Here is a 26289-nt window from a genome sequence, read left to right as displayed (position 1 = left end):
TTTGCACGGAGATTGCGTAAGCAGCCAATCTTTGTTCCACTCGCCCTGCTGAAGGAAATCCTGTATGAACTGGAAAGTGTTAGAAAGGATTTAATGAGATTATCATGAACTGTTACTTCACAAAAAAAATCTTAAGCCCGCAAGCAGCTGTGCTCTGTAACTGGGGACAGGTGAAGGAATGGGAAGAGCTAAAAAAGCTGTCTACTTATTTAAAGAGGCAGAACCAAGGGTTTTTTTTAATGTCTTAATATGCATTTTAGCTTAAAAAAAACCCCCAAACCAAACAAGGAAACAATATGCACCTCCAAAAGGAGAGATACTGTAGAAGTCTGGCATCTTGAAATTTAGATTTATTTTTGATAATATTGCAGAAGTAAGTTCTACTGAAATTACTATTGGCAAGTTCAATTGCCTAGTGGACTATGCAAGCTCCTACTTGCCTTCAAGCTCATCATACTAGTCAGAAGTGCCTCAGGTCATGTTGTATCCACATCACATTAGGGACTGCTTTGAGGTTTGACTTGTGTTGTAATGCATAGAATTTAGTAGCAGTGGAGTGAAATTTGGTTGGTTTGGGGTATTTTTTCTTTGTTTTGTTTTCGTTTTGGGTTATTTTTTTCTTATCATGTGCTTGTGATTAATCTGTAAATACAGCTAAGATTTATGCTGCTGCCAAGTCCTGCTTGCTTGGCTCTTGATGTCACTGAAGTCACAAAATGCATTTATTTTCCATGTGTTTGGTTGGCTTCTGTAGTCTTTGTGTACCTGTAGTTATAGGAAAGTTATGAATAGTGGCTGTATATTATGGTGCCTCCCTGGAGGGCTGGGTACCTAAAACTAGCATGGAACTGCTGCGGTTCCTCGGGGTGACTTGCTTTGCAGGTAAACTTATAGAGCAATATAATTGTACACACAAGAACAAGTTTTGCTCAGAAACAAACGTTATTTCAACTGGAAACTGGTAGTGAGTAAAGAGTTTTGAGGGAAAAAATACCTTTGGTAAGCATTAGAGTAGGATATATCTTGGCAGATGCCTGTCCTGAATGTATAGGATACTTTCCAAGTCCATCAGACATGCATTTGGGCTGGGAGTGGCCTTAATAAATCTGTGTCTTTGTCCATTTATTGCTTGGGAGAATAGCTTGGAGGCTGAAATCCAAACTGTGATGAAAGGAACTTCTGAAATATGAAATTACGTACCAAGATACTGTACCAAGAGACTCTAGCATAACTTAATTGTTGAGAACACTTCATGCTATGAGAGTATTATTATTTTTATGCACTCATTAGTATATTTTTATCAATTATAAAAGCCCTGAAAAAATAATGTGAAATGATTAAAATAATTTTTTGAGGGTAATTACAGCTCTCTTCATGCACTCCTGCCCTCTGTACTCAATCATCCCACCAGACCAACCCATCCCTGCTGGGCTTCCTCTTCTGTCCTCTTTGGCATGTTGAGGGAAAGGAGAAATGGAGATTTGGGAGGCACACTGCTGCTGCTGCCAGGAAGGCAGTAATAAGCTACTCCTGAAAGTAGTTTTGGATATGTTAGCTTTTGGAGGAAAGAGTGACTTAAGGGAAGTAAAAGTAATTCTTAAAGTTAGTTTAAATCAGAAAGAATTGAGCTAAACTGTGAAAGATTTGCTAAACGTGATACAAGCGTGCAGGTTAAAATATTTTTGGTAAGTGCATATTGTCAAATACAAAATCCTGATATAGTGCCAGAATGTTGAAATAAATTGGAGTACAAAAAGTATCCTTCTTTTCGTCATGAAGAAGTCAAAGTAATCTTCTTCCTGTGGTGAGAAAAGTGAATAAGACATTTGACTCCAAACGAGAGATAGAGCTGATTCTGAAAGTGACTGTCAGTGAGTGTCATATCTCTCCAAGAACACTGCATTTGCATCAGGACAGCTCAGCTGGTAAAAAGGTGCAGTATGAATAGGTGGGTGATAAAATATGAGATGAACCATCTCCTTAAGGAACAAGGAACTTAAAATTCGGGGGATGGTTAGAGAGGACTTCAATAAGAGGAGACAGAAAACGGAAAATAAAATAATACATATAAAAAGAAGAAGCAAATTGAATTCTTCCATTTAACCTTTTACATAATAAAAGACAGGAGACATCCCAATGAAATTAAAAAGCAATGCATTTAAAAATTAATAAAAAGCAAATACCTTTTATTGAGACAGGAATATGGACAAACTGAGCTATGGCTCTGATCTGATGTGTCAGCACAGAGATTGCTAAATTATGTGACCTTTTGAGGAAGTCTTTAGCTTCTGTAGCTAGGTACAGTTCTGTTTTGCCACAGTCTGAGACATCTGGCCAGAAGCCAGCCCTGGCTCAGCAGTTGGGTGGGTGCAGATGCTCTGGCAGTGGTAGCTGTGGTAGATACATTGCTGTGAAGTGGCTGTGTGGCTCCCACTTTGTGAGACAACTTCCAGTTGGAGAACCATGTGCAGGTTCAAGCAGCATATGACAAAACCCTATAAATATTGGTTTCTGGTTTATTGGGTCAAATACATGTCCAAGCTCCGTTAACTTTATTTTTATGATTTTGGTTCCTTACCCAAATATAGTCAGCCTAGCAAGGAGCTTTAGTAAAGCTAAAGGTACCATCTTCCCTCACATATTTAGATTTTGATCCAGCTTGTCAGAGAAATGGGCTTTTATTCATACCATGAAGAATCCCATACTATAGGTAATGACATTTGAAACCAACAAATGAGCATGTATCTATGTGGGTTTGTGTGTATGCTTATACTGATAGAAGAAAACTCATTCCATCAAAATATTACAGGTTTTAAAGGCTAGTTTTTAAACCAAGGGAGGAAAAAGACACTGACTCAATCATATTAGTTTGGGTAGGCCTTCTTACTAGGTTGATTTTTTTTTTGAAACTTTGTGATCTGAATGCTGTGTAGCTAAAATCTTTCAAAGAAACAATTCAGTTAAGACTGAACACAGCTTTATAGACTAGACACTTGGACCTAAACCTCAGCCCGTAGTTATCCTGATCCCCACATGTGATGAGATGGATGGTTTGCTGCTTGTATTTTAAAAAGAATCTGGTGCAAAACATGATGCACAGCCACAGAAGGTCCTCACTAGGAAACATACCTTCTAAAGGCAGTGAGTGTCTATGCTACTGCTGTGAATGGCTTCAATTAAATCCCAGTGAAACTGGTAGTGGATTTCTCCATGCTATCATCTTGGGTATCATGCCTGAAAACCACATCCTTCTCTTTCCTGTGGTTTAATCCAAAGATCTTTTCATCTCTTTTGGCAGTGTGCTGCTCCTTTTTCTCAAGGGTCAGTCACTTTTGATATATAACTAAGAAACAAATGGCCCTAAACTGGAAGGAAACAACCTCAACCAACCATCTCTGGAAAAGCAGCAGGACCTCTCCATGATAAGATGCATCATACTGTGAACTGATCTCCTAAACTGCAGCAACAAACCCTCCATCATTAAAAGCATCCAGAACTGAGAAGAGAAAGCACACTGAACTCTTCAGAACATCCTGTCCAAAGCTTTGGTTGATGATTATTTGCATTTTTTACTTACTTCGAGTCACACGAGAAGAATGCCTTAGCTTACTGTTTCTGCTGGAGTAGCCAGCTGTAGAAGAAAGTAAGTTTACACGGCCCAAATAAGTTTTAGAGTTAAAAAGCATGATCTAGCATAGCAAATCATAGTTTGTTTTGAGACTAGTAATTTCATATAGTCTGTATATATGGGGAATAAAAGGTGTTTGAGAAGTAGGTATGATGTCTTATTTGGGCAGTTTGTTTCCATACAGTTTTATCTGTAAGGATGATACTGTATGAGAATTTCAACTTTACAAGTTAAGAAAAGCCTCACTAGTTAATACATTTCAGAGAAGCACATGCATCACCTGCTGTGTGCTCTTATTTTCTCCCAACTCTCACAATTTCAAATGAATATGCAGACAAAAGCAGAAGGTTTATAAAACCAGTTGTAGTTCTTATAAAATTGGGAAAGATGTGTCAGTCACTACAGAGGTGTCAGTCATTACAACAGATTAAAAGTTTTAGTCATCAGTGATGGTTATAGTATATTCTTTGTAAAAGCACGTGTTAATTTGTGGTAATAAGTATCTGTGTGTGGTGAACAATAGAGTCATCAGTTCTTAAGGAAGTGATTTGATTTAAGGCTTTGAAAATACTCTGGTTTTGGGAATGATTTTAAGAACCCACTTTGGTTTTGTAAATATGGGGCAACGAAGAGACACAAGAGTTTTGGTTGTTTGGCTTCTATGTAATGGGCCTGGCAAGCCTTTTGTTCATTTACCCTCCTCCGGAGAGTCTGCACACAGTCCGCCCCAATTTGTTAAAGACGAATTGTTGCCCGTGGTAACTGCAGAGAATTTGTTGAAAAGAACACTTTTAGAAGACAATGGGCCCCAAATACACTGTGGCACAGCTTTAAACTTTATTAAGTCTGTCTTGGACTACCCTCTCCTCTCTCAAGTTAAGGGAAGAAAAGTTTGGCAGCCTCCACGCTGTGAGCGTGATTGATGCCCAGAACATCTGAGGGACTTTTGTGTCCACATGCTCTCCATGAGTGCATAATGTGTGAATACTCAAATAAGGTCAGCCCTTATCAGATGTAATCTAGGCCTGAAAGTAGATCAACAGTGACAGTCATACCCCGTAAGTGAGAGCACAAATCATCCTTGTGTGCTTTGGGCAAGTTATGGGATTTTCTCCCTTGCTCCCGTTTTACCCTTTCCAAATGTGGTGTGTGTATGTCAGAGGGGAGGGGAAACCTTGGCAGATCTCTGGGAAAAAAAAAAAAAAGAAAAAGAGAGACAAAACCCAGAGGAATATGTGCCTGGAATACTAGATGGTCCCCTCAGTTGGGCCATGGGGACAAAGGGGGCTGTGCAAGGCGGTGGCTGTCCCTGCACAGGGGCTGGGGTGTGGGGCTCCTCTCAGGCTGCTGGGGGAGCATCCCCACTGGTAGAGTGGGGCAACAGGGAAGAAAAATTGGGCAAAAGTGGTTCAATTCACATCTCCAGTACCTTTTAAGAGTCTTTTCAGGCACTTCTAAGCATGTCACAGCTTTTGTTGTCTGCCTGTCCCTGGGTTTGAATGCCTCAATTTTTCAAAGTGGAGCAAAAGCATCTTTTTTATTCTTTTTGAGTTTGTGCTCCATGGAGAGGGATGTGTTTTACCACAAAGGGAAAAAAATGTTAGAGAATAAAGCCTTAAAGAATTCATTTCTGCCAGCTTTCCTGGAGAAAGCAGATGCAAGTGGATTTCATCTGAAGGAGGAGCCCCCCATTTGTGAATATTACTGTAGTAAAGTACTGGATAGGTTTTTATCTAGGGAAACAAAGAGACCAGCAATGAAATGTTGTTAATTTAGACTTTTTTGATTTGTGCTTCTGCTTAGAAAAGTATTTTAATGGGCAAAGAGCTTTTACAGAACGCAAAATATATAGGGAAATAGCATAATTAGCAGGAAGAAATAAAAGATACTGTTACATCATTGACAACATTAACAACTACGGAAACAATGATGTCATCCTCTAAGATGGGAAATTTTTTTTCCACACTTATGATGACTTGAAAAATTTCATTTCGTTTCTTTTTTCGTTTTCAGAAATATAATGTCAATAATTGTCAAGGACAATAATTTGCAATACTTTTGCTTGCTTATGCATTTGTTATATGGAAGTGCATAATACTGGTGTATTCCCTGAGACTGAGTGGAAGATCCAAGAACACTGACTGCCTGCTTACAAACCTTGTAATTACAGCACATTATTGCCTGCTTCATTGATTTATTTTGCTTTGTGCTTTAATAATAACAGGAGTGTCCAGCTCCTCATTGAAAAGGCACAATAAAAAAGATCCCTTAGTTGCAGCTCATACCTTGAACTCTGAACAGAAATATGAGCAGGAAAACCTCTCTTTTCCCTTCCTGTGCTGTCCCTCTTTGCTCTGCTGAATGGAACAGTGTTTTTCACAGTAAGGTGTGAAACTTTGGAATACAAGACAGGAGATGAAACCCCTCCTGTCATCAAGTTCATGAGAGTGGTGTCCTGACCTACCATATTACACATTTCCCCACCACCTCGTTTCTCTTCAAAAAGTGATCAAGGTGTAAAAGTAATTTCATTTTAATTAAATTTAAAAAGCAATTTCTGATTTCTATAAAGTAGTTAAAAAGTAAAAAGTAATTTATACTTTTTGGCCACTGCCCCAAAGACGAGTATCACCTCCTACCCATATACCCAGTATGGATGCACAAAGAGCCACCTAATTTATAGAGATACATCATTGACTCTGAGTCTAAAAGACTCCTCCTGCCACCCACACCCTAACAAACACCTGATTTTAAACACTTGCTTCAGTCTGCACAAGAAACTCCATTCCTTGATGCATCGATTTTGCTGACATCCTAAAAACATCTCGGTTGGATTCCCCATACTTTCAGTGGCAGTCTTTCAGATTCAGACATTTACTGCTCTGAATTCATCTAAGTCCTATAAGGTCACACAACTGAGGCTTGTGGTGCCCACCCCAAATGTCCAAAACAGTGATGATCTTCCATCTTGCAGTCAAAAAGGTCATAGGAGTGACATCCTGTGTTTGACCTAGGAAGAGTGGTCTGCTCTGTAGTGTTCAATATGTTATATGTGGCAATTTGGGATTTTTATTTGTACCAACAAATATTTTAAATTGTGTCATCAGATGACAAAGCACTAACACGTTTTTGAATGAGATCTTGGTAAGGAAATGCCTAGCATGCTTTTTGAAAACCACGTGTAGATTAAACAGGAATTTTAAAACTAAGGTAATTTTCCCATGAAAACTGATCTGCATGGAGCAAATCTGTAATTAAGACCCCTTTTAGAAAATAAATCGTTTAGACACTACTCTGTTACTGTCTTGCCTTATATTGCAATGAAAATGTGAGAAAGAATGAAAAATTATATTGACGGAATGATTATATTCACACAAAGGATGCTTTCCATTCATGTGTATAGAAATTAATGTCTGTGCTGCAGGTGCACTGTTAGTTGGTGTAGTAATCAAACAGGTAATAAGAGTTTTAAACAAAAAGACGAGGAAAAAAACTAAATTCCACAAATCACTAGAAAGATAGGAGCAATGCTGGTCAAGGTCTGGTTTATGAATGTGGTGGCCAAATTACTCTCTGTGACATAAAAATTAATTGTATTCTGTTATTACTAATAGTTGTTTGACAGCTGCTAGGTGGCCACTTCAAAGATTTCCATTTGACTAAGCATCATCAAAGATGTTGATCTTTCCCAGAAAGTTTTGGGGGGATTACTTGTTTGAAGCAAAATACCATTTGAAGTGTGGTAGTAGAATTTACCCACTGAGATGCCAGGCTTTTATATAAGCTACAGCAGTCCAGTGTCAGTGCCAAACTGAACAAACATTGTCACAAGTGAGCTGATCAATCACAAATGGTACTTTCCCCATTCTTATAGATAAAAAAATAATAGTACTGTCATTAATTATTACTATATGTCGTTACAGAGTTTAATTGTAAATATCTAGCTTACTTGTGCTCGGATTTTTTTGCTTAGTGGTAATTGGGAGCCTCTTTTTATTATGGTACATAAATTTTAAAATTTTCCCATTATATTGCTGTGTTTTAAGGATCTCACCTGTGTTTTGCTCAAGAACATAGACCACATACTTCTGCTGCTCGATGGCATAAGAGTTGCTTAAAACATTTGTTCCTGTCATAAGGGGTAGATGGTTCAAAAGCTGTGTGGATGTGGCACTAGGGGATGGGTTTAGTGGTGAACATGGTGGTGCTAGGTTAACTGTTGGACTTGATGATCTTAGAGGTCTCTTCAAACTTTAATGGACTCTGTGCTCGTGTGGGTTTGCATCCACTGATGACCTGCTGATACTGAGGTTTATAAACCCTAGGCATAGATGAGGTGGCTTTGTTTTAGTGCGCCCGGCGGAGGAGCGACACAACTGCGATGCATGTGTGAACAGGAGGGGTGAGGTTAAAACCCTGTGTGCGGCAGATTCACTAACAGGCTTATAGGGAAATCCCGCACTTCGCAAATACCGAAGCGGCTCATTTAGTCCCTGAATAATGACACCAGCTCAGAAGGTGTCTGTAGCAGCTGTCCGGTGACAAGCTGCAGGCAGGGTGCCCGCTCTGAAACCGCGCCGGGCAGGAGCAGAGCTCCCGGTTCCTCCTCGCTCCTGGCTCCATCGGCTGCTGCTGGCGAGCGCTTTCTGCGCGGGGCAGGGTCGCGGTCCGGAGCGGCTTTTCCCGGGCGCCGGGAGCGTTGGATGGGGGAAAGCCCGGAGGCGTTGGGCGGGACGGCTGCGGCTTCCTTACGGGTGTCAGGGCGAGCCCAAGGGTGCCTCTCCCGGCAGCAGCTCCCCCGCGCTGCCGCCCCGGCTGCCGCTTTGTGTCCGGCCGGGGGTGCAGCGCGGGCGGTGGGGCCGTCCCGCTGCTCTCCCCGCCAGCCCTGCCCTGCCGTGCCCTGCCCTGCCGTGCTGTGCCTGGAGGAGCCGGCGGGGGCAGGAGCCGGCGGGGGCGGGGGCAGGGGCGCGGCGAGGAGGCGGCCGGGAGGGCGGGCGGAGCGCGGCCGGAGGAGCCGCGGCTGTCGCTGGGCGCTGCCGGCGCTGGCTGCACGCCCGAGGTGAGCGGACCGAGGGGGCGGCGGGCGGCGGGAAGGTGCCCGAGGACGGGGCGAAGGGAGAAGGATTTTAGCTTCGGGCTGACTTTCTGGCCGTGCTGGGTGCGGCGGTGCGGATGATGCTCCGCACGGCGTGCGGGGACAGTCGCGATGGGGCGACGGGGGCTGCGCCTCTCGCTGCTGGTCCCTCTCCGGTAGCGCAACTTGGACCGCTCAAAAGAAAAAGTTTTAAAGAAGCTGTGTTGTATTAAGTGTGCCCTTAGAAATCCTGAGCTTTTCAGGCTTTATGCTTTTTGTAACTTTTGTCTGATTACCGCTTTTAGCAGCGAGGGCTTTTTCTGTTAGTAGCTATATATTTAGGAAATGTCGTGCTGGTTTCGTAGGACGACTTAATTTGTTCATGTTTAAGTCTTAGCAGGAAGCATCACGCTAATTGTAAGTGAAAATACCGTATTTACCCACCGAGATGCAAAAAATTTGACATGGCTAATAAGAAAAGGGGGTACTAATTAGCAGTAAACAGAGATTGCAGTAAGGCAGAATTGTGATTGACGGGAGAATCATAGTAGCTTTATTCATTCTAGAGATGAAAATGAGGAGTGTATTAGAGGATTTGAAACATACTTGCAAACCTGCATTTGAAGACAAGTTCTGGGTGCGGTAAATGAACTGACGTGTTTTTGGGAGGTTTATTTTGGAGTTTATAAATGTGTTTACAGTAGCGCTTCATTCATGTTGATGCTCTTTGGAAGACCTGTGAAATTACTGTCATTGAAGACTCGCTTTTCTGTTAAGCTTGGTGTCTCTTGAAACGTGGTAAATAATTTAATGAAACAGTCCTGGATGTTTCGGCTTGGATGTTTTCATGATGGAGCAGTTAGCTAATAGGCTGATAATCACATCTGAAAAGAGAACAAAATATGCATAGCAAGGAATTTTTTTCTTTCCCCCCATACATTAGTCAGTTCTATTAACTAACTAGGTAAACTGTCAGTGACTCCACCTACAGCTCTTCAGCATCAACTGTGAGTTTTCCTGATGCTTGGGAAGGTTTTATCTGGCTTCCTTAGTAAGATACACTGAAGTTAAGGAGCAGAAAGAACAGCAGTGCCACTCGTGCAGTCCATTTGTCCTGGAAGCTTTCATCTGGTGGGAAGTGGGTGCAGTGTCCATGGGAACAGCTGGGCTTGGGGAGAGCGTGGTAGATGGCAGAGCAGGATTCTGAGCAGCAGCTGGTCTGCAGGAGTCCTAACCAAGTGTAACTGTGTATGCAGTTCAGATTCAAGCTTGCAGTCCTTGGTCGGTCATTTTCTCCTTGAATCACAAAACTGCTGTACTGGTGGTTTTTATCTAATGTTTGACTTCGTTTTCAGGCATCACTGCAGAAGCTGTGTATGAGGCTTAGGAGTGAGAATGCCACACAATTTGGCATGGGATGAGCAAATTTTATGGACTGTGGGTGATATTGAAAAACTAGTTTGAAACAATTAACTGGTACTGTTCTTCCTAAGTGATACTTGTGTGACATGGAGGCTCTGCACAAACTGTAGTCACACCTGACTGACCAGTCCTGGATATCTTTGCAGGGGCCCTCAGTATTCTGGCAGCACCCTCTGCTGCCGAAGTGGAGAGTGCAGCTGAGGCTGCATCGACTTCTTTGAAAACAGGAGTCAGAAATGTACCTGAGCCTATTAGATTCTCTGTTCCCTTTTAAAATTTCGATGGGTGGATGCTTTGACGCTTTTCTTTGTGCATGATCCCTTGAAATCAAGAGGGGTCGTAGAGCATCCTCAGAGTTATCCATACCAAAATAATGTTTTCCTAAAGATACTGAGAATCTTGATGCAATGACCTTCAATGAAATAAGTATGTATTCTGATTTAGGAGCATCTGCAAGGGGATTAGGCAGATAGGTGGAAGAAATGCAGTAGGCTGCTCAAAGATAGGCACAGAAAACTTAGGTTGTCCAGAAGAGACCAAGATTTCTCCCTCTCTGCAGCATTTCAGGCATAAATATGAGCATGCAGAAATTATGTCAGAAGTTCCTCAGATACTGTATCTTATAAACAATGTAATTACAACTATTACAGGAGATTCCCAGTAATTTGAAACCTAGCTTCTTATGAGTTCACTGTTTGCATTTGAAATAACATTCTCAACTTCCTGGCAGTTGGGAGTCAAATATTTTCTTGGTTTTTGAGCACTTGTACTAACTTCTTTTGGAAATGCAACTAGTGTCTTGTTCAGCACAGGGTTTTTTCTCTCCCAAGAACTATGTATTTCTTGTTTATTAGCACTGCTCAGAGAGGGAGAGGCTTGTGCTGGGGAATCTTTGCCAGGGAGTGCCCGGTGGTTTCCCACAGGTGCTTTCAGCAGCTGCAGCCCAAAATCTTTCAGCAAATAAAGAAAGACAAAGTGGTAGCAATTGAAGCTGAGTGCTTGAGGATAATTTTAGGATCTAAATCTGTGGGAAGAGATAACCCTGGTAAGCTATAAATTGTATCATTATATTTATATATTTATTTATTTTTAATTTAAAAAAGAGAAAAAAATCACGGTAACACTTTGCTACCTCCTAATCTTTGGGTTATGGTTCAGTTTCACGGTCAGAAATTGTTATGGAAAGAGAGTTGAAAATAAAATTAAGAGATCTTCTAAGTAATTCGGGCCATGCCTCAGGCTGAGAACAAGATTTTCTAAAGCTTTATTAATTCAAGCTTAAATTTGTTTAGTAGATACATCTATTCTTTATCCCCTCAAAGCTTCCGTTTCCTTGCAGGATGATCCCAGTGAGGACATGAGTTACTCAACTGTGGAGTTTGCCTTTTTCCTATACATATACCTGGGGAGATCATGATGGTTCCACATGATTACTAAAATCAGATATAGTTAAATCATTAATATGATGACTGATTGGCACTATGTGCAAAGAGTTTAGTTAATCCCTCTAAAATGCATATGTACTTTTACCAGCATTTGGCTTCCTTTCAGTGATGAGGAGACCACAGGTTTCCAGGAAATCATTTCCAGCATCTCCTTATTTTCACCTCTAGAAAAATTAGTCTTTAGTGTGCCCTGGTTGTCATTGTGCTAACTCAAGCCCAATTTTACTTGTATGGTCTTGAGTATCTCCGGTTACTTTTGCTGACCTTGGCTGTGCATTTTTCAGTCTCTCTGTATGTTCCTGAAAATGCAGAACTCAGACTTGAGTATTTCTTCATTTATGCAATTGCTTTTGTGTATGCATTGTTACAGTGGCTGGATATTGTGTTGTACTGTCTTAATAGCACCCCAGCTTCTCCCAAATATTTCTCCAACTTCTTAAGAACATTTTTGAATGCTAGCCTTATCCTGCAGCTCACATGCGATCTTACTTGCCTTATATCTACAAGGCCTATGTTTTATCCTAGAGGGAATTTAAATGTTTTTGACATGGTTGGTTCATGACCAAAGTTGGCTGTTGCTCATGTCTGTCTGTTGGAGTATTTTTGGTTGAATTTAATCTTCTCTAAACTTGAGATCAAAGTGTAAGGAAGAAAAGCAGAGCAGTTCACTCAGACTGAACTGCAGCTCTTGTGCTCAGGCTTTTGGGCTGAGCACTATTTTCTGTTTATCCTGCACTGCAAACTTACTGAGGGTAATTTTTCAGGCTGGAATTCAGACTTAAGGAGATTCTTTCTGAAGGAAGTGTTCAAAAACTAGGTCAGAAAAGGTAATGTTTGTTTGAAAACTGAATCATAAATAATGTAGGCCAAAAGGTACTTTAACTGAATGGTTAGAAAAAACGCTCACTTGAGTTCAATGATGCAACCCAGAGGTTTGTACTATCAAGGAAACTGGTGACAAAAGCTCTTACCAAACCTGCATCTTTGTTTTAAAAACTCTCTTTTACCCCATAACCTGAGTAAAGGTCATCTTACAAGAAAAACCCAAAAACCAACCAGCAAATAAACAACCCACAAAACAACAACAAAAATAAACCAAACCAAAAAAAAAAAAAAAAAAAAAAAAAACCAAGAAAGAAATGTTTCATAAGAGGCTGAGCTTTGGGGCAAAATGGTAGTTTTGGCCTAAATCCTTTGCATCTGTCACTGCATAGCTGTATCAGTCCTATACATGGAATGAAGTGTAAGCCATAACTTAATGTAAAAATGGAAAATCCTGTGATAGTCCTGCCCATCTTATCCATGTGTGATGGAGGCAGGATATAGATTTGGCAGATTTTTTCATCTTCTCATACTACCACTGGTGGCATCCTGAGTGGTGCAACAAATGAGCATCTTTTGAATAGTCAGAAAGTTGACTGTGTTGCAACCTTGTCCTTAAGTGACATGTGGAAATCATATAGAAGTCTTTCTGAATGAAAGAGGCTAGCACTTGTGAAAAATAGGGGAGAAGAAGTATGAGAAAACTGAGCAGTTTATCAAATTTACCAGTTGTATATTCGAGGAGAAGCTTGTGCCTCTTGGTGTACCCCAGCCTCACACTGTGGAGTGACATATCAGCCTTTATGATTAATGGATCCAAAGCCACAGAGACTCTGAGCAGAGGTAATTGTCAATTATTTTTGCAATCTGGTAAATATAAACCTGATGCAACAAAGTTTTTGGTATAATTATTTGTCAGACAGTTCACTGCTTAAGGGATTTAGCAGGTAATTATGTACTTTGGTGTAATGCAAAAGAATTTCATGTTCACCTGCTGTTCTGGTTGTTGTTTGGAGAAGTGCCAGGCCTCCACATCCACCTCTGACATTTGCTGCTCCTTGATGCGTTTTAACACTTGGAGACTTAAATGTAAAAATTGTGGGAATTAGGAGATAGGACCTGATGCAGTTTGACTTGAAGGAAGTTGAAAGATGATCTGGGAAGTATGAGGATAGGTAACCTTTGGGCTGTGTTCCTTCAGAGGTAGCTGTGTAGTGTAGTTGTATAGCATGCATTTAAAGAGTAATTTTTCAGCTGTAAACTGATCCTAGTTACCATACAGGAAAATCCACTTAAAGTTTGAACCCAGCTGTTAAATGCATAACCGTGTCTGTGTTCACGAGGTTCAGACTGCAGCTGTTACATGGCATCCCCGGATATTAATCTCTCACTATTAATCAGCAGCCAAAGTAGCTTATGGTGAACATTACAGATGCTCAAAATCTCATCTCTTCAGCATCATACCTGGAGGGAAGATAGCAAATACTTGCATCTTTCCTTCTTTCATTCCCTCCCTCCTTGTTTTTCTAGGAGATACGGTTCAACTCAGGATATAAGAAACGTGCTTTGCACCACTTGTTCTGAACTGGAGTTTATCACCCATCCTCACCTGCCTGGCCTTGACAGAGATACTGGGTTTGAAGGCCTGACGTCTATGGCAGTGTGGCAAGCATAACACTTGTGTGATTTTTCAATGCCTGTTGTTCCAGATTCATCACTAGAAAGCAGAATACTTAAGTGAACTGAAACTAGATGCACCATGTGTTAGCCCAACTGACCATGAAGCGTTTAAAAGACCTGCGTGATTTTAAACTTAGGTGGACTTTTTGAGACTCACAGGACTACTCTCTTCCTTGAGTAACTTGCAGAAGTGGAGACTTAATTACTTTAAAAAATGAACAGGACTAGTGTGTTAGTTTAGTTATCCAGACTAAGGACATTCTTGTCTTTTTACTAACTCCTATTTACAGCTCTTCTATTTTTTAGCATTTGACACTGGAAACTGCACAGAACATATTTTCTAATGCTTATTGATGTTTATGATGTTTGTGTGTGGAGTTACTGTGTTATTGCAATGGTACTGGTCATCTATCAGAAGATTTCGGTCTGTTGCTTCAGATTGTTGTAAGAAGTCAAAATGCGCACACTAAGCAAGTGTATTGTTCTTCCTGTGCTGACCTGTGGCTTTGCATTGGCTTGGCAGTGTAAAAGGTACTCGAGCCATAGCATATAAACATTCCATGAAAAGGAAATAGGATATTCATTGCTCCTCTTTTGAAAGAGAGTTTGGGAAATGTTGCTTGCTGAGCTTCTTCAAATAAACTCCTGGTCTCCTTTGGGACAGCTCTGCTGTCCTGGCTCATCCGGTGGCCCTGTAATGCACTCAGGAGGTGTTCAAGGAGCACAAGGGTGATGGGAAGTGTTAGATTTGTTTCTGTTCCTGCTTTGCTGAAGTTAATGACCTTTTGGTTTCTGTTTTAAAAACACTCAGTGAGCTGCACAGAGACATGCAGCCCCTTTATTACTAATCCACAGGATAAATATTAGCCTTTTGTACTAATTTTGCTTTGCTAAGAAGATCACATCTGTGTGTATTAAGTCATAGTTCTGTACTCAAAAGGATATTTGTATCAAGCAGGATTTTGAAGTAATATAGTGCCAAATTATCACAAAGATTAACTTCATTTTTTGGGGGTTTCTCAGTTCCCTAAAGGAGAGAAAAGAGGATCTTGAAAGGGAATGCTACCCTTTCCAAGACAGTTGTTTGCTAATGGATGAAATTTAGGCATGGCTAGGAAGGGAAAAGCTGGTCATGTTCTGTAAAAGAGCTTGTTAGAGTGCTAACAGATCTACTGAGATGGGCAGGACTGGGACTGTGAGGAGCCAGAGATGTTAGGTGTCTTTGGAGATTTTATGCAAGACGTTTAACATTGTAAAAATGGAGTTATTTAGTGATTCCATGCCTTCACTTAATTGTAAATGTTACCTTAATTTGTTTTTTCTGTTCTCTTTACCACAATCATTTTTCCTTCCACTTCTCTTTTGAGTAAACCAATACAAGTGTGACGTTTTGGAGAACAAATAGCCTGATGATGTGTCAGGATGAAGTAGTTTGCTTAAGTGTGTGACAGCATTCCCTTGAGTGTGAAAAAAGGCATGTTTGTTTGTCTCAGCACTATTTGTGTCCAGTACATGGCATTGTTACCCGAGTGCTCAGTGGGATTGGAGCTTTTTCCCAGCCTTCGAAATACTGCACTTTTGGTGGGTAAGGAGTAAAACTCAGTAATTCATTTGAGCATGTTGTTCATAAATGTTTGATCTGCTGGTGTCGGAGGCAGAATCTGTGGTCCCTGTGTCTGGAATAAGTGGTGTGAGTAAAAGCTAAGCAGTCTGTATGAAACATAAGCACCTCAGGAGCTCCATGAATACCAACACTATAATCTAACCTAAGCCGATTGGGTGAAAAAATGTGGTTTCCTGTCTTTACTTGAAAAAAACGTTTTTAAGGCTTACTGACATGCATACTGCAAATTTAATTTTCATAAATATTTCATCTCTTTCTTATGCTCAATTTAATCTATCAAAGCCACACGGTGCAGGAGACATCTGGTATTGTGCTTAAGCAGCTGGGTTTCATTTGCAGGAGGTTTCCAGCAAATTTCTTTTTCTTCCTAAACAGAATATCTTGGTGACTGTGCAGAGTACTGGGAAAATCAGTGTGAGTGACATAGCTTCAGAAACAGATGGGCTTAGTTTCTTCCTTTACCTGTGTTAAGTAAAACCTAAAGCTCTTCATGGGAGGCTTTGTTTTGTATCTGGTCAGCCTAGACCATAAAAGAACTTTTTTTTTCTAACCGTGGCACCTTGTATACAGGGTGAACCTTTACAACAGCCAGCTGAATTTTCCTTTAGTAGCAAAAAGCATAGAAATTCTAGTCTGAAATGTCTGGAATTTACAGTCTACTTCTATACTGACACATGCTGTGATCAAGCAACGTATATATTAAATAAATAAATTATTAATTGAATACCTCTTCTAAAATGATAATGCATATTAATTAGGTCAGTGTGACATTATACTAACCTCTCTTCTGTTGTGACTAAGTAACGAGTGAAAACTCAGTCTTTGCTTTAAATTGTTTAATGTATTCTGTTTGATTAAGGGCCACCAAGTAGATTTTGTTGAATGAATGATGGCTGCCTGTGGGAAGTCACCAGCTGAAAATACAGCTACAGATGAAGAAATAACATTTTCACCTTCTGAATCTGTCATTACCGACTTCTGTTTTGCAAACAAATTTAGACTTTGGGAGCATTCTTTCAGATCGGTTTTCAAAGAACTGGAGCATCGTAAAAACTTTTATTATTTTTTTAAATATAGTTCTCTGTATGTTCTGTTAGCAGTTCAATTGTTAGTACCTGCCTGAGGATGTACTTTATTTTTTTATTTTTGTTGCCTTATAAATTGGAAAATAAGTAAATATATACCAGAGGTCTTCAGTAAAAAGAGGGAAGGTAAAAGATTGAAGTTATTATGGCGTTTGTAAAATTTTGTATCTGATTCTGTCCAGATCAATTCTTATTAACATGTCTTCCCTTTAAAAAAGAAGATAAAAATTCCAGCTGTAGCTGTAGAAAAGAAAATGTGAGAAGTTTTTTGCTGCTAGTAGGGATAGCCCAGCTGCAGTAGGCATTTTATCTGGACAGTGAGGATTAAACTGTCTAGAGAGTGTCTTGTTCATGTGGGAAAATTTGGCCATAGAATTGCTGTGTGAAATGGAGATGCTGGTATGTGTAATGGTTTCTCCTTGGTAGTGGCTGTATTACATGTACAGAAATTCACATTTCTCTTAGATTACAGTTCCCATGCAAACCCAGATAGTGAAGTGTAGTGATATTCTGGCATTTTTCCCGGTCAGTTCTCTTTAAAAAACAGGGTTCTCCAAAATGTTTGTTATTGATCCAGTATCTTTAGTAGCAGCTAGTGATAGCTGACGCTATCGTTGTGGGTAGTTATTAACATATTCTGCAGTGGTTTGGTTTTTGAAGGGTTTTAATGCTTTTCTTAGGCTGACTGTTCTCTGTGACAGAGGGAGATGCTGTACTTTCTACTACATGAGAAGGATTCAGTCTGGAATATCTGCTGTCATTATACTTTTTTTTTTTTTTTTTTGTATTACCCACTGTATTATAACTTTGACATAAATCCCTTAGAAATCCCTCTTTTTTGGGCCAGAAAAAGTCCTAGACACTTTTTGTATCTGTGGTCATACATTTCAGTCATGTACATGTTTTGTGTAATAATAAAATAGTAACATCAAAGAAAAACAGACTAAACCTCCTGAAAATTGTGTGAAAATCTGACCTTTTTAACCAAGCTTCTTTCCCTTGGAACATGTTTGTGCAGTCAGCTAGCATCCTGCCACCAAAGAGTGCTGAAATAAACCTAATATTACAGCCTTCCTTTTGTAACAAATATCTTAAGGTTATTTTACGTAACAAAGAGAAGTAAAGCCTAGCTGATGTAAAAATAAGGGAAAATAAATTCTGTCTCTAAAACACAATGATTTTAATAGGTGAAAGAGCTTTTGTTTTTCTGCCACTTCTGTAAACTCTGTTGGCAGAGGACTGTGTGTTTAGAGAGCAAGGAGAGAATTCAGTCTGGAGCTCTACAGCCTTGGGGGACAACACCTTCCACACTTGGATAGAAGAGCTAGAGGAGTGCTGTGGTCCTGTGGCTAGATTTACACTTACACTAGGTTAGGTTTAACATTTTGTCAGGGATTTTTCAGAGCTAAGTAAAGGTGGTGATGTAAATCTTTGTTACATTTTTATATAGATCTAAAAGATGTATAGAAATCTGTGCTTCTGTAACTGGCTAGAATGACAAGATTTTTTCTTACTGTGTGACAGCATTGATGATTTTTATATTTTCAGTGTTTATTGGCATACTATTTCTTCTATTTATACAATAAATAGACAGTATTAGGGGAAAATTCAGTTATGAGTAGTGTGAGAAAGAGCTATTAAACTCATCACTGTAAGCATTTGGTATAACCCTACCACTCCTCCTGCTCCAGTTTCTCTTGTCTGTTTAATATTTTAGTGGTAGTAACCAGCCTTTTACTGAAGGAAACAATACAGCTCAATTTTCTGAAAAAAATTGTGTTTAGTTCACTAACAAATTTTCAAAGATACAAAGCTTTATAGAGCAGTCCCACCTAAGATGCTCATTTGATTTGTGAATCCAGATCCACAGAGGTTCTGCAGTTGATCCAAGTGTAGCTCATTTCAGTGGGGGTTAGTCACAAAGACACCCTTGTGAATCTGATCTGTTCTTTTTTTTTACCTTCTCTCCTGCAAAATGGAAATAATAATGCAGTCTGACTCCACAGAGCTGTTTATGAAAGACACTAATTGGGAGTAGCTGTCTCCACTGGTGACAAAGGCCATCGAAATATTTGTAGATACATTATAAACAGTAACAAACTGCTACTCTTTCATGTGCTTTCAAATGGCTTCCAAAATCAGAGCTGCAGCCCACTTAGGCCATGAGGTATTGCCATGTTGCATTCCCATTGTTTTTCTCGGGGCAGCTTAATCTAAAATAGTGGAGAATAAATTTCCCTTGCAGAATGGCAGAGAGTTTGTCACCGTTTGCCTGACTCTCAGACAGGATCTTCAGTTGTGAAGGCATCCGTGTTTTGGCCTCCTTGCAAGAAACACATGAGGAGGGATGTGGCAGAGGAAGGATGTGTGTTCCAACCTCAGCACTCCAAAACTGAATCTGTTAATCTGGGTGGCTGCCTGATCTGCACCAAATAATTCAACCAAGTCCTTAATGTGCTCCAAGTAATATATTTTAAGGAGAGTAAAAGTGGCATTTAGAAAGAAAATTTATAGATCTTAAATGATGTCAGCTGTTAAGATTCATATACCAAGTAAGTCACGCTACCCAAGCCCAAAACAGATGAAAATACCCTTACTAGTGCTGCAATCAAATTGTCTGTGTTTATGTTGTACATGCAGCCTTTGACTTCTCTGCATGTGCATTGCTGTGCGTGTGCATTGCAAGTCTTCAGTTGCATGATAACAGATTAGCTTTTCCATTGGACCCTTGCTTTCTTCAGTATAAAGGATGAGCAGTCCTCTCCTAATGAGTCTCTATTCATTATTTTATTTTGTGTGACCATCACCTTATTTACCGCATGCTATTCAAACCCTTCTGAGGCCCTGATTATTCATTTCCTCACATTTTTTTCCTGAGACACCCATCATTGTAGTATCATTAGTGTAACATTACTGTAACTGTAAACTGTTCAGTTTTACAAATCACCAAGGTTAGACAAAGGGATATCTGTCCCGCCATTTAGCAGGTGGAGCATCGAGGCAGAGAGTGGTTCAGGCTAGAAGAAGACACCCGGGCTGCAGTTTCACATTTGGGTAAAACCACCCTAATTTAGCACGTGAGCAGCAGTGTACAACTCCTTGCTGTTGATTCCTCTCTCTGCTTGTCCCTGGGACTTAGGCAGCTCCACGGTGGAGAAGTTCACTGATGTGATTGCAAAATGATGGCACCAAAACAGAAGGAAACCGAGTTTTTGGTTGGACTGTCTCTTTTAAAGGAAGTGTGTTCTGACATGGCTGAATCCCCTTGTGGCATCGTTTTGCTACATGCTTGGTTTTGTTATAAAGCAATGTAAATTTTGCTGAATATCGAGACTTTTGTCTCTCATTTATAACAGTTTTGAGGCACTCTGGGCTCCATCCTTTGGCATGCAAGGTGTGAAGCACCTTTCTGGCATCAGTGATACCTGTGAGTGCTGACTGTGCTGGGTGATCAGAACTGAGGTTTTCAGGCTGAGCACACACAGGAGTGGAGCAAAGAATTGGGGACTGCTTAAGAAGAGTGGCTTAGATGGTCGTTCTGGCTCCACCCCCAGGTACTGCTGGGGAAAACAGGTCACAGCAAAGCATCAAGTGGCATTGCTTGCAGGTCATTCCTTTTTCCTTTTTTAGTAATATTTTTCTACTCGTGGTTATTTATCTCACCTACTTTGTACGTTTCTGGCAATAATTAAAAAGAGGTTCTAGACACAGTGATAAATATTCTTTATTAAAGTTGCAGAAGTAACACTAATTCAGCCATCTCCTTAGTAGGCAGGTGGCTAGGTGAGTTGATTTTTTTAGTGTGCTTCTAACATATTGTGGCTTTATGGGTTATTGTTTAGACTTTGAAAAAAATCAAGTGGAAAACAGAAGTCCTCTCATGTAGCACACTCCCCATTGTGCCAAAGCATGATGCATCACAATGACCATGCATATCCATGTCACAAAACTTCTCCCTTGAGTGAACAAAGTGGCACAAATAATAGGTTGCAAATCTCCATGTGTCCAGCACTTGGAAGGGACAGGATGTTTTGCTAGGGCCTTGCAGAAAGGTTTTTCCACAGAGGAGTTAAGAGATTTAACAAATCAAAGTGCAGTTCTAAGCTGTAGAGAAACATCCAGCACCCCACTTAATTTTCCCCAGCACATTCCTCTCCTTCTGTGAGTTTATATTGTTCACAGATTTCTCAGCTCACTTCTGCTGCTTACCAGTTTTGTGTCCGATGCTTTTTCTCAGCTTTTCAGTCCAGCTTGATCTATTTTTCAGCCCACTTGGTTTCCTTATCAGTTCCCAAATACTGGGATGAACAACACCATCCCCTGTGCTGCTGCACAGCCTGCCATAGCCTCTCACAGGCGGGAATAAGGCTGCTGGAAAAGTCCGGCTGAGCTGGCATGTTCCTTTGGAGGTGACATTGTCAAGAAATTCAACTCCTCACATCCCTAGGGTGTCAATTAGTACAGCCAGAGAGAGTTACTGATTTATTATTGGGCCAGGCTGGATCTTTGAAGGAGCTGCAACAAATGCACTCCGTAGTCAAACTCTTCTGCTCATGAGTAAAGATCTTGTTTAAGAAAAGCTTCATGGGATGTACTCTAATGCTTCAAATTAGATTTACTACAAGCCTGCCATATTTAAATATCACAGAATGGTTTGGCTTGTAGTAAAGACCTTAAAGATCATCTGGTTCCGACTGCTGCCTCCATCATGGGCAGGGACACCTTCCACTAGACCAGGCTGCTCAAACCCCATCCAACCTGTCCTTGAACACTTCCAGGCATGGGTCATCCACAGCTGCTCTGACAACCCGTTTCTCTATAGCCTTTGGCATGTGATTTATCACTCAGGTTACATTGGCAGCACCCTCCACACCATTCATTTCAACAGGAGGGAGGAACTCGGAGGATCACAAGATCAGGTTGGTTTGGGATTTTTTTGTATTCCTGTAATGCCTAATCCCACCTGGCAGAGATATTTTACTTTGATATATGTTGTCAAAGTGAAAAGGGATGTTTCTGCTGCTGTTAACAGTCAGCTGTTGGGGATGTTAACTTGGCTGTTTGGGGAGGGTGTTTGCTCTTCTCTGCCACTTCCATCTCTTGATTCTAAGAAAGGAATTCTTTACTTAGGCAAAACATAACCTTTCCTTGTTGGCAGCAGGGAGAATAAGGATTAAGTTCTCTAAACAAAGCTCAGTGCCCTTGTCAGGTCTCTCTTTTCAGAAGGTCTCCAAAGCCATAGTAATCAAAAGGCAGGTTTCAGGCAGAGCATTCCTTCGAAACACCTGCTGGATGGAGCTGAACACAGTATCCTTGAAGTGTATTGTGCTCTAACAGTTGGAAATTTCCCCTGAAACTCACTGGAGACAGACCATAAGAAAATACAAGACACTTTTGCAACACTGAGAGCACTTGGTGTCTGTTTCCTTAACCCCCCTGAGAAGACGCATGAAGGAGCTCTTTGCAATAGCATTTTTCCTCCCTGTTTTTAACATTCTTTAAACATTCTTTGGCCTGTTGGGGATCCAGGCTGTGAGGAAAGCATTATTCCTGTTAATAAAGAACTGGTATTATAAAAGCCTGGCAGCTTGAGTCCAGCTGAGTTGACTGGTGGATCTTCATCTCCTCTCTTGTGTGTGGCCCTTGTTGGCTTGACTGTATATCATCATCTATCACACTACACTGCAAATACTACTTTTCACCTTCCCCTATACATTAACAATTCAGTTGCATATACGTGGCAATTCTCTGCTAAATATGAAGTTCTCCAGCTGTGCACAAAGAACATAAAGCTTTGGAAAGCAAAATTTTACTGTTCTGAAAACCAAAACCCCAACTGGCAGAAGCTGCTATTCACAAGAGATCTCATACATAGGGGAAGGCATTATAAATTGTGTTATTTATTACAGCTTCAGTTTGACTAATTTGAAAAATCAAGGCAGTTTATAAAGTAGCTTTGTATTTCAAAATATTCATTAGCCCTTTGGAAAATAAAAAAAAAGGGGTTGTGTAGGTGAAACTGAACATCTTCCTAGGGAAATAGCATTAAACAATTAAAGCTCTGGAGACAAATGTGATATGGATTTTCTTATTCAAAAGAGATGTTTTCTTGCCTGCATTAAAAATAATCTCAGAGGAGATTGGGAAACATGGGTAGAGTTAGAGAACGATTTTTAATGCTGCTTTGTTCTTCCGAGATTAAGCTATTATGATCAAAGAAACACACTGCAATGTTCAAAGTATAATAAAAACATGTTTTAATTTAACTTAAGGCCTGCTGCAACTTCTGAGTCTCCAGAGTGAGGAAAAAACAAAATACTGTAGTCCTATTTCCAAAGATTCAGTGTCTCTCTTCATAACAATTTCTCCCTGAGATCCTTAGCAATTCTTCAGCTGTTGTTTTCCTTTTTTAAAAAAACTTCTCTTTGGAGAGAACAGTGTGAGACAGAAGGCTTGGAACTAGATGACATTTAAGATCTTTAAGGTCCCTTAGAATTCAAACCATTTTATGATTATAGGATATCAGACTTGTTACCAAGACTGATGCTACAACTGATCTAACCTCTGTTCATATTTTGATGTGAATGTGATAATGGGAACAGTATTGTTGGAATCTTGGAATTCCAGTGATGGAATTATCTTGGTAGGAACTCTGTGGAGGATAGATGTTTTGGCTTGGTGAGCAATTAACAGTAATACAGAGTCTCTGTAATACCATAATATGTGTTTTATGAATGTTACATTGAAACAATTTGGATTTAGGTTATTTTCTTTATTGTTCATTAGGCCAACTTAGAATATCAATGTTATGAAATTAAAAGCGGAGTTCCATTGAAATATTTTTTATATACTAAAAATTAAGACAGATTTAGTTTTTGAATGAGTTGAATTTGCATTTTGAGGTAAATTTGTAAAGAATGACAGACAGTAGGTCTGCAAAGAACTTTGAATTGTCTAGGCTGTCCCTCCACCTGAAGGCACTTCACCTAAACCATTTCTGACACCTATTTGTCCTAAAGGTTTTTTAAACTTTTGGGAAGAAATGTTTGCTCTTCCACCTCTGTAAACAATCTGTTTCCATTCATTGTTAGGGTTTCAAAGAAAACTTGATCTTCTGGATGCCTGAGATCTCAGTGTTCAAATTTCAGCCTTTGTTTCTCACCTTGTACAAGAGCATATGGAGCAGAGGTGCATTTAATATGGCTTTGCAGAGCCTTTTTACTCATTTCAGAGCTGTTACCATGTGACCCTTGTCACTAGACTGAACAAATCTCTTAATTTGTCCTCATAATTAATTGTTTTCAAATTGGTGAAAGTAGTTTTTGTGACTTTCTGGATTTGTTTTTCACAAGTTTTTCTCCCCTGAGAGCGATGCTGCCCAAAGCACAACACTGCTCTTAAAGTGAATTTCCTGCTCTGAGCAGGAGCTCAGCTTCCTGCTGAAGCAGGAGCTTGTTTATCCTTTCTTACACAGAAGAGTCTATTGATATCTCCTGATATTGTGCTTTCTCATAAATTATTACACTCATGACTCACATTAAGTCAGTGACCTCCTGTCTGGTGCTGCAGATTATTGACTAGCCAGTTGTTCTCCACATTGCATTTGTGTGCCAAATTATGACAGTTTGGACTTGTTCTTACTGAATTTGTTGTGTGTCAGAAATGTCTCGTATGGGTTTGTCATAAGTGCACATTGTTCAGCTTGTTAATAATTGCTATTATTTTTACAGATGGTTTGGGAGCAGGTCGAAATTACAGAATATAATAATATCGGTGGCAGCACATGAAAATACATCCTCAGTGCTGCCAGGGAATGGAGCTGGAGTTGGCAGATGGGGATGGAAAGGAACTGTCCCACTGCTTCTTCTGCTAGGGAATTAGGAAAAAATTGTATGGGAGGCTGGGACCACTGCTGCTCTTGCTCTGGTCGGCCTCTCTGCCCCAGTTCCCATGTGAGCAATTCCAGCAAGCCTGGATTTCTATGGCTCACATGTAGGCAGGCTTTCATGCAAGAGGGCCAGTGACTGCTTCAGTCCTGAAGGAGACTGAGGACCTTTATTCCCTGCAGACCTTTATTGCGGGAAGAGTAGTCCCCCTGGGGGCTAATGTGAGTTTTTTTGAAAAAGGCAGGTTGTGCTTGACCGGGGGAGGAAGAGCATTGGTTGGCAAGGAGATTTGGTGGTTCATCCAAACTTCAGCTTTCATTTAAGCTGCTCAAAACGTGGAACAAGCGTTTACTGCTGCACTGATGCCTCCCCTATCTCATGGTGAGTGTGAAGTGATGCATTATTTGCTGTCTTATTCACAGCTAGTTCAATTGCTGGAGGTGGGAGCTTGAACTGTAAAACCCCTGAGGGACACCTTTGCAGCAAGTCATGTCCATCCTGAATATTTGATAATTTTTCATTTATCTGTGAACTGTCCAGTGCTCAGCTGTGGGCAGAGAACAACTCCCTTTGGAGAGGCTGATGTTGAACCCCTGCAGCAGTGGCACCTGCTCTTTGCTGAGCATTCCTGGAGTCAGGTGCTGTTGCCACATCCCTGTTGTGCTCAGGGAGATGCTTCCCCCTGGCAGGGAGAGAGCCTGGCTATCTCACAGGATGTGGGGGGAGATTAGTGCTGTGGCTGCTTCCTGTCACCTGCAATTCCACACGTCAGTATTCTTGCTAACCTTTTCAAATAATACCAAGAATAAATGATTGACATCTGAAACAACACATTTGTTCTTAGCAGCAAAGACTAGACCCAGAGTAACTTATTGTAAAGCCCTCTTTCCACCAGACAGCGATCTATATTGAAGCTTATTAAAGTCATGTGTTCAATTTTTTCATAATTGCCCCCATTCAAACTATGGCAGGCAGCCAGTAAAGCACTAAGTGGAAGTTTCTGTCAGTTCACCTGTCTTTCTGTAACTAACGAAGTGTGCCGGTTTTTGTCTTGTAGACGTTACACAATTCATTGTCAGAGGAACTTGTTATATATAGACTTAAAATAAATTAGTTTGAGACAAGGCCAAAGCCATTCAACTCTGCTTCTTTGTATAGCAAGTCATGTATTTATTATACAGAGTGACACCTTAATACTTTGTTTGGGTGGAGAGCTTATTCTTAAACAAGAACAGGCGATTCTGGTTCTTGGCCATATCCATCTGTTAAATGTCCTAGTTAAAAAGGACGACATCCTGTGTAGCATGGATTTCATCAAGGGCACCCAGCAATCTGGATTATGGGCTCTGCTACTTTCATTGATGGGCTAGTTGGAAGCTCTTCAAGGGAAGAGCAAGGATTGCCATGTTTTCAGGCCCTTGTCCTCTGCTAAAGCCCGATTTTCAGCAGAGGTCTCCTTTTGCTGCACTTCTAACCATGGGAGAATATCAGCAATCACCTCCCATCAGCCTCCTTGGAGAAGTGGCAAATTAATTTTACAGTCTTGCAGGAAATAAAGTCTTCTAGGAAATAAAAGGGGATTTTAAGTTTACCACTCCTGATCTATATGAACAACAGGTATGT

General features: G+C 40.4%; 1 protein-coding gene across 4 annotated transcripts in view; it reads left to right on the top strand.

Annotated features, from left to right (window-relative positions):
* The window catches only part of BMPR1B (bone morphogenetic protein receptor type 1B), a 142156-nt gene that overhangs the window by 60147 nt on the left and 55720 nt on the right, over positions 1-26289 (top strand). Inside the window, exon 1 of one of the 4 annotated variants that reach the window (XM_088163962.1) lies at positions 8620-8687. The exons of 2 other annotated variants lie outside the window; for them this stretch is intronic. Coding sequence is in view for 1 of the 2 variants with exons in the window: in XM_014875279.2 (XP_014730765.1) it covers positions 25029-25047 (19 nt within the window). In the remaining variant the exon portion in view is untranslated. Of the gene's footprint in view, positions 1-8619; positions 8688-24955; positions 25048-26289 lie in introns of those variants that run through there. One more of the 4 variants, XM_014875279.2, reaches the window with a different exon arrangement.

The sequence above is a fragment of the Sturnus vulgaris genome, chromosome 4 (genome assembly GCF_052056855.1).
Source record: "Sturnus vulgaris isolate bStuVul1 chromosome 4, bStuVul1.hap1, whole genome shotgun sequence".
NCBI classification, from domain to species: Eukaryota; Metazoa; Chordata; class Aves; order Passeriformes; family Sturnidae; genus Sturnus; species Sturnus vulgaris.
The sequence above is the reverse complement of the archived record's forward strand: the minus strand, read 5'-3'. Positions and strand labels throughout refer to the sequence as shown.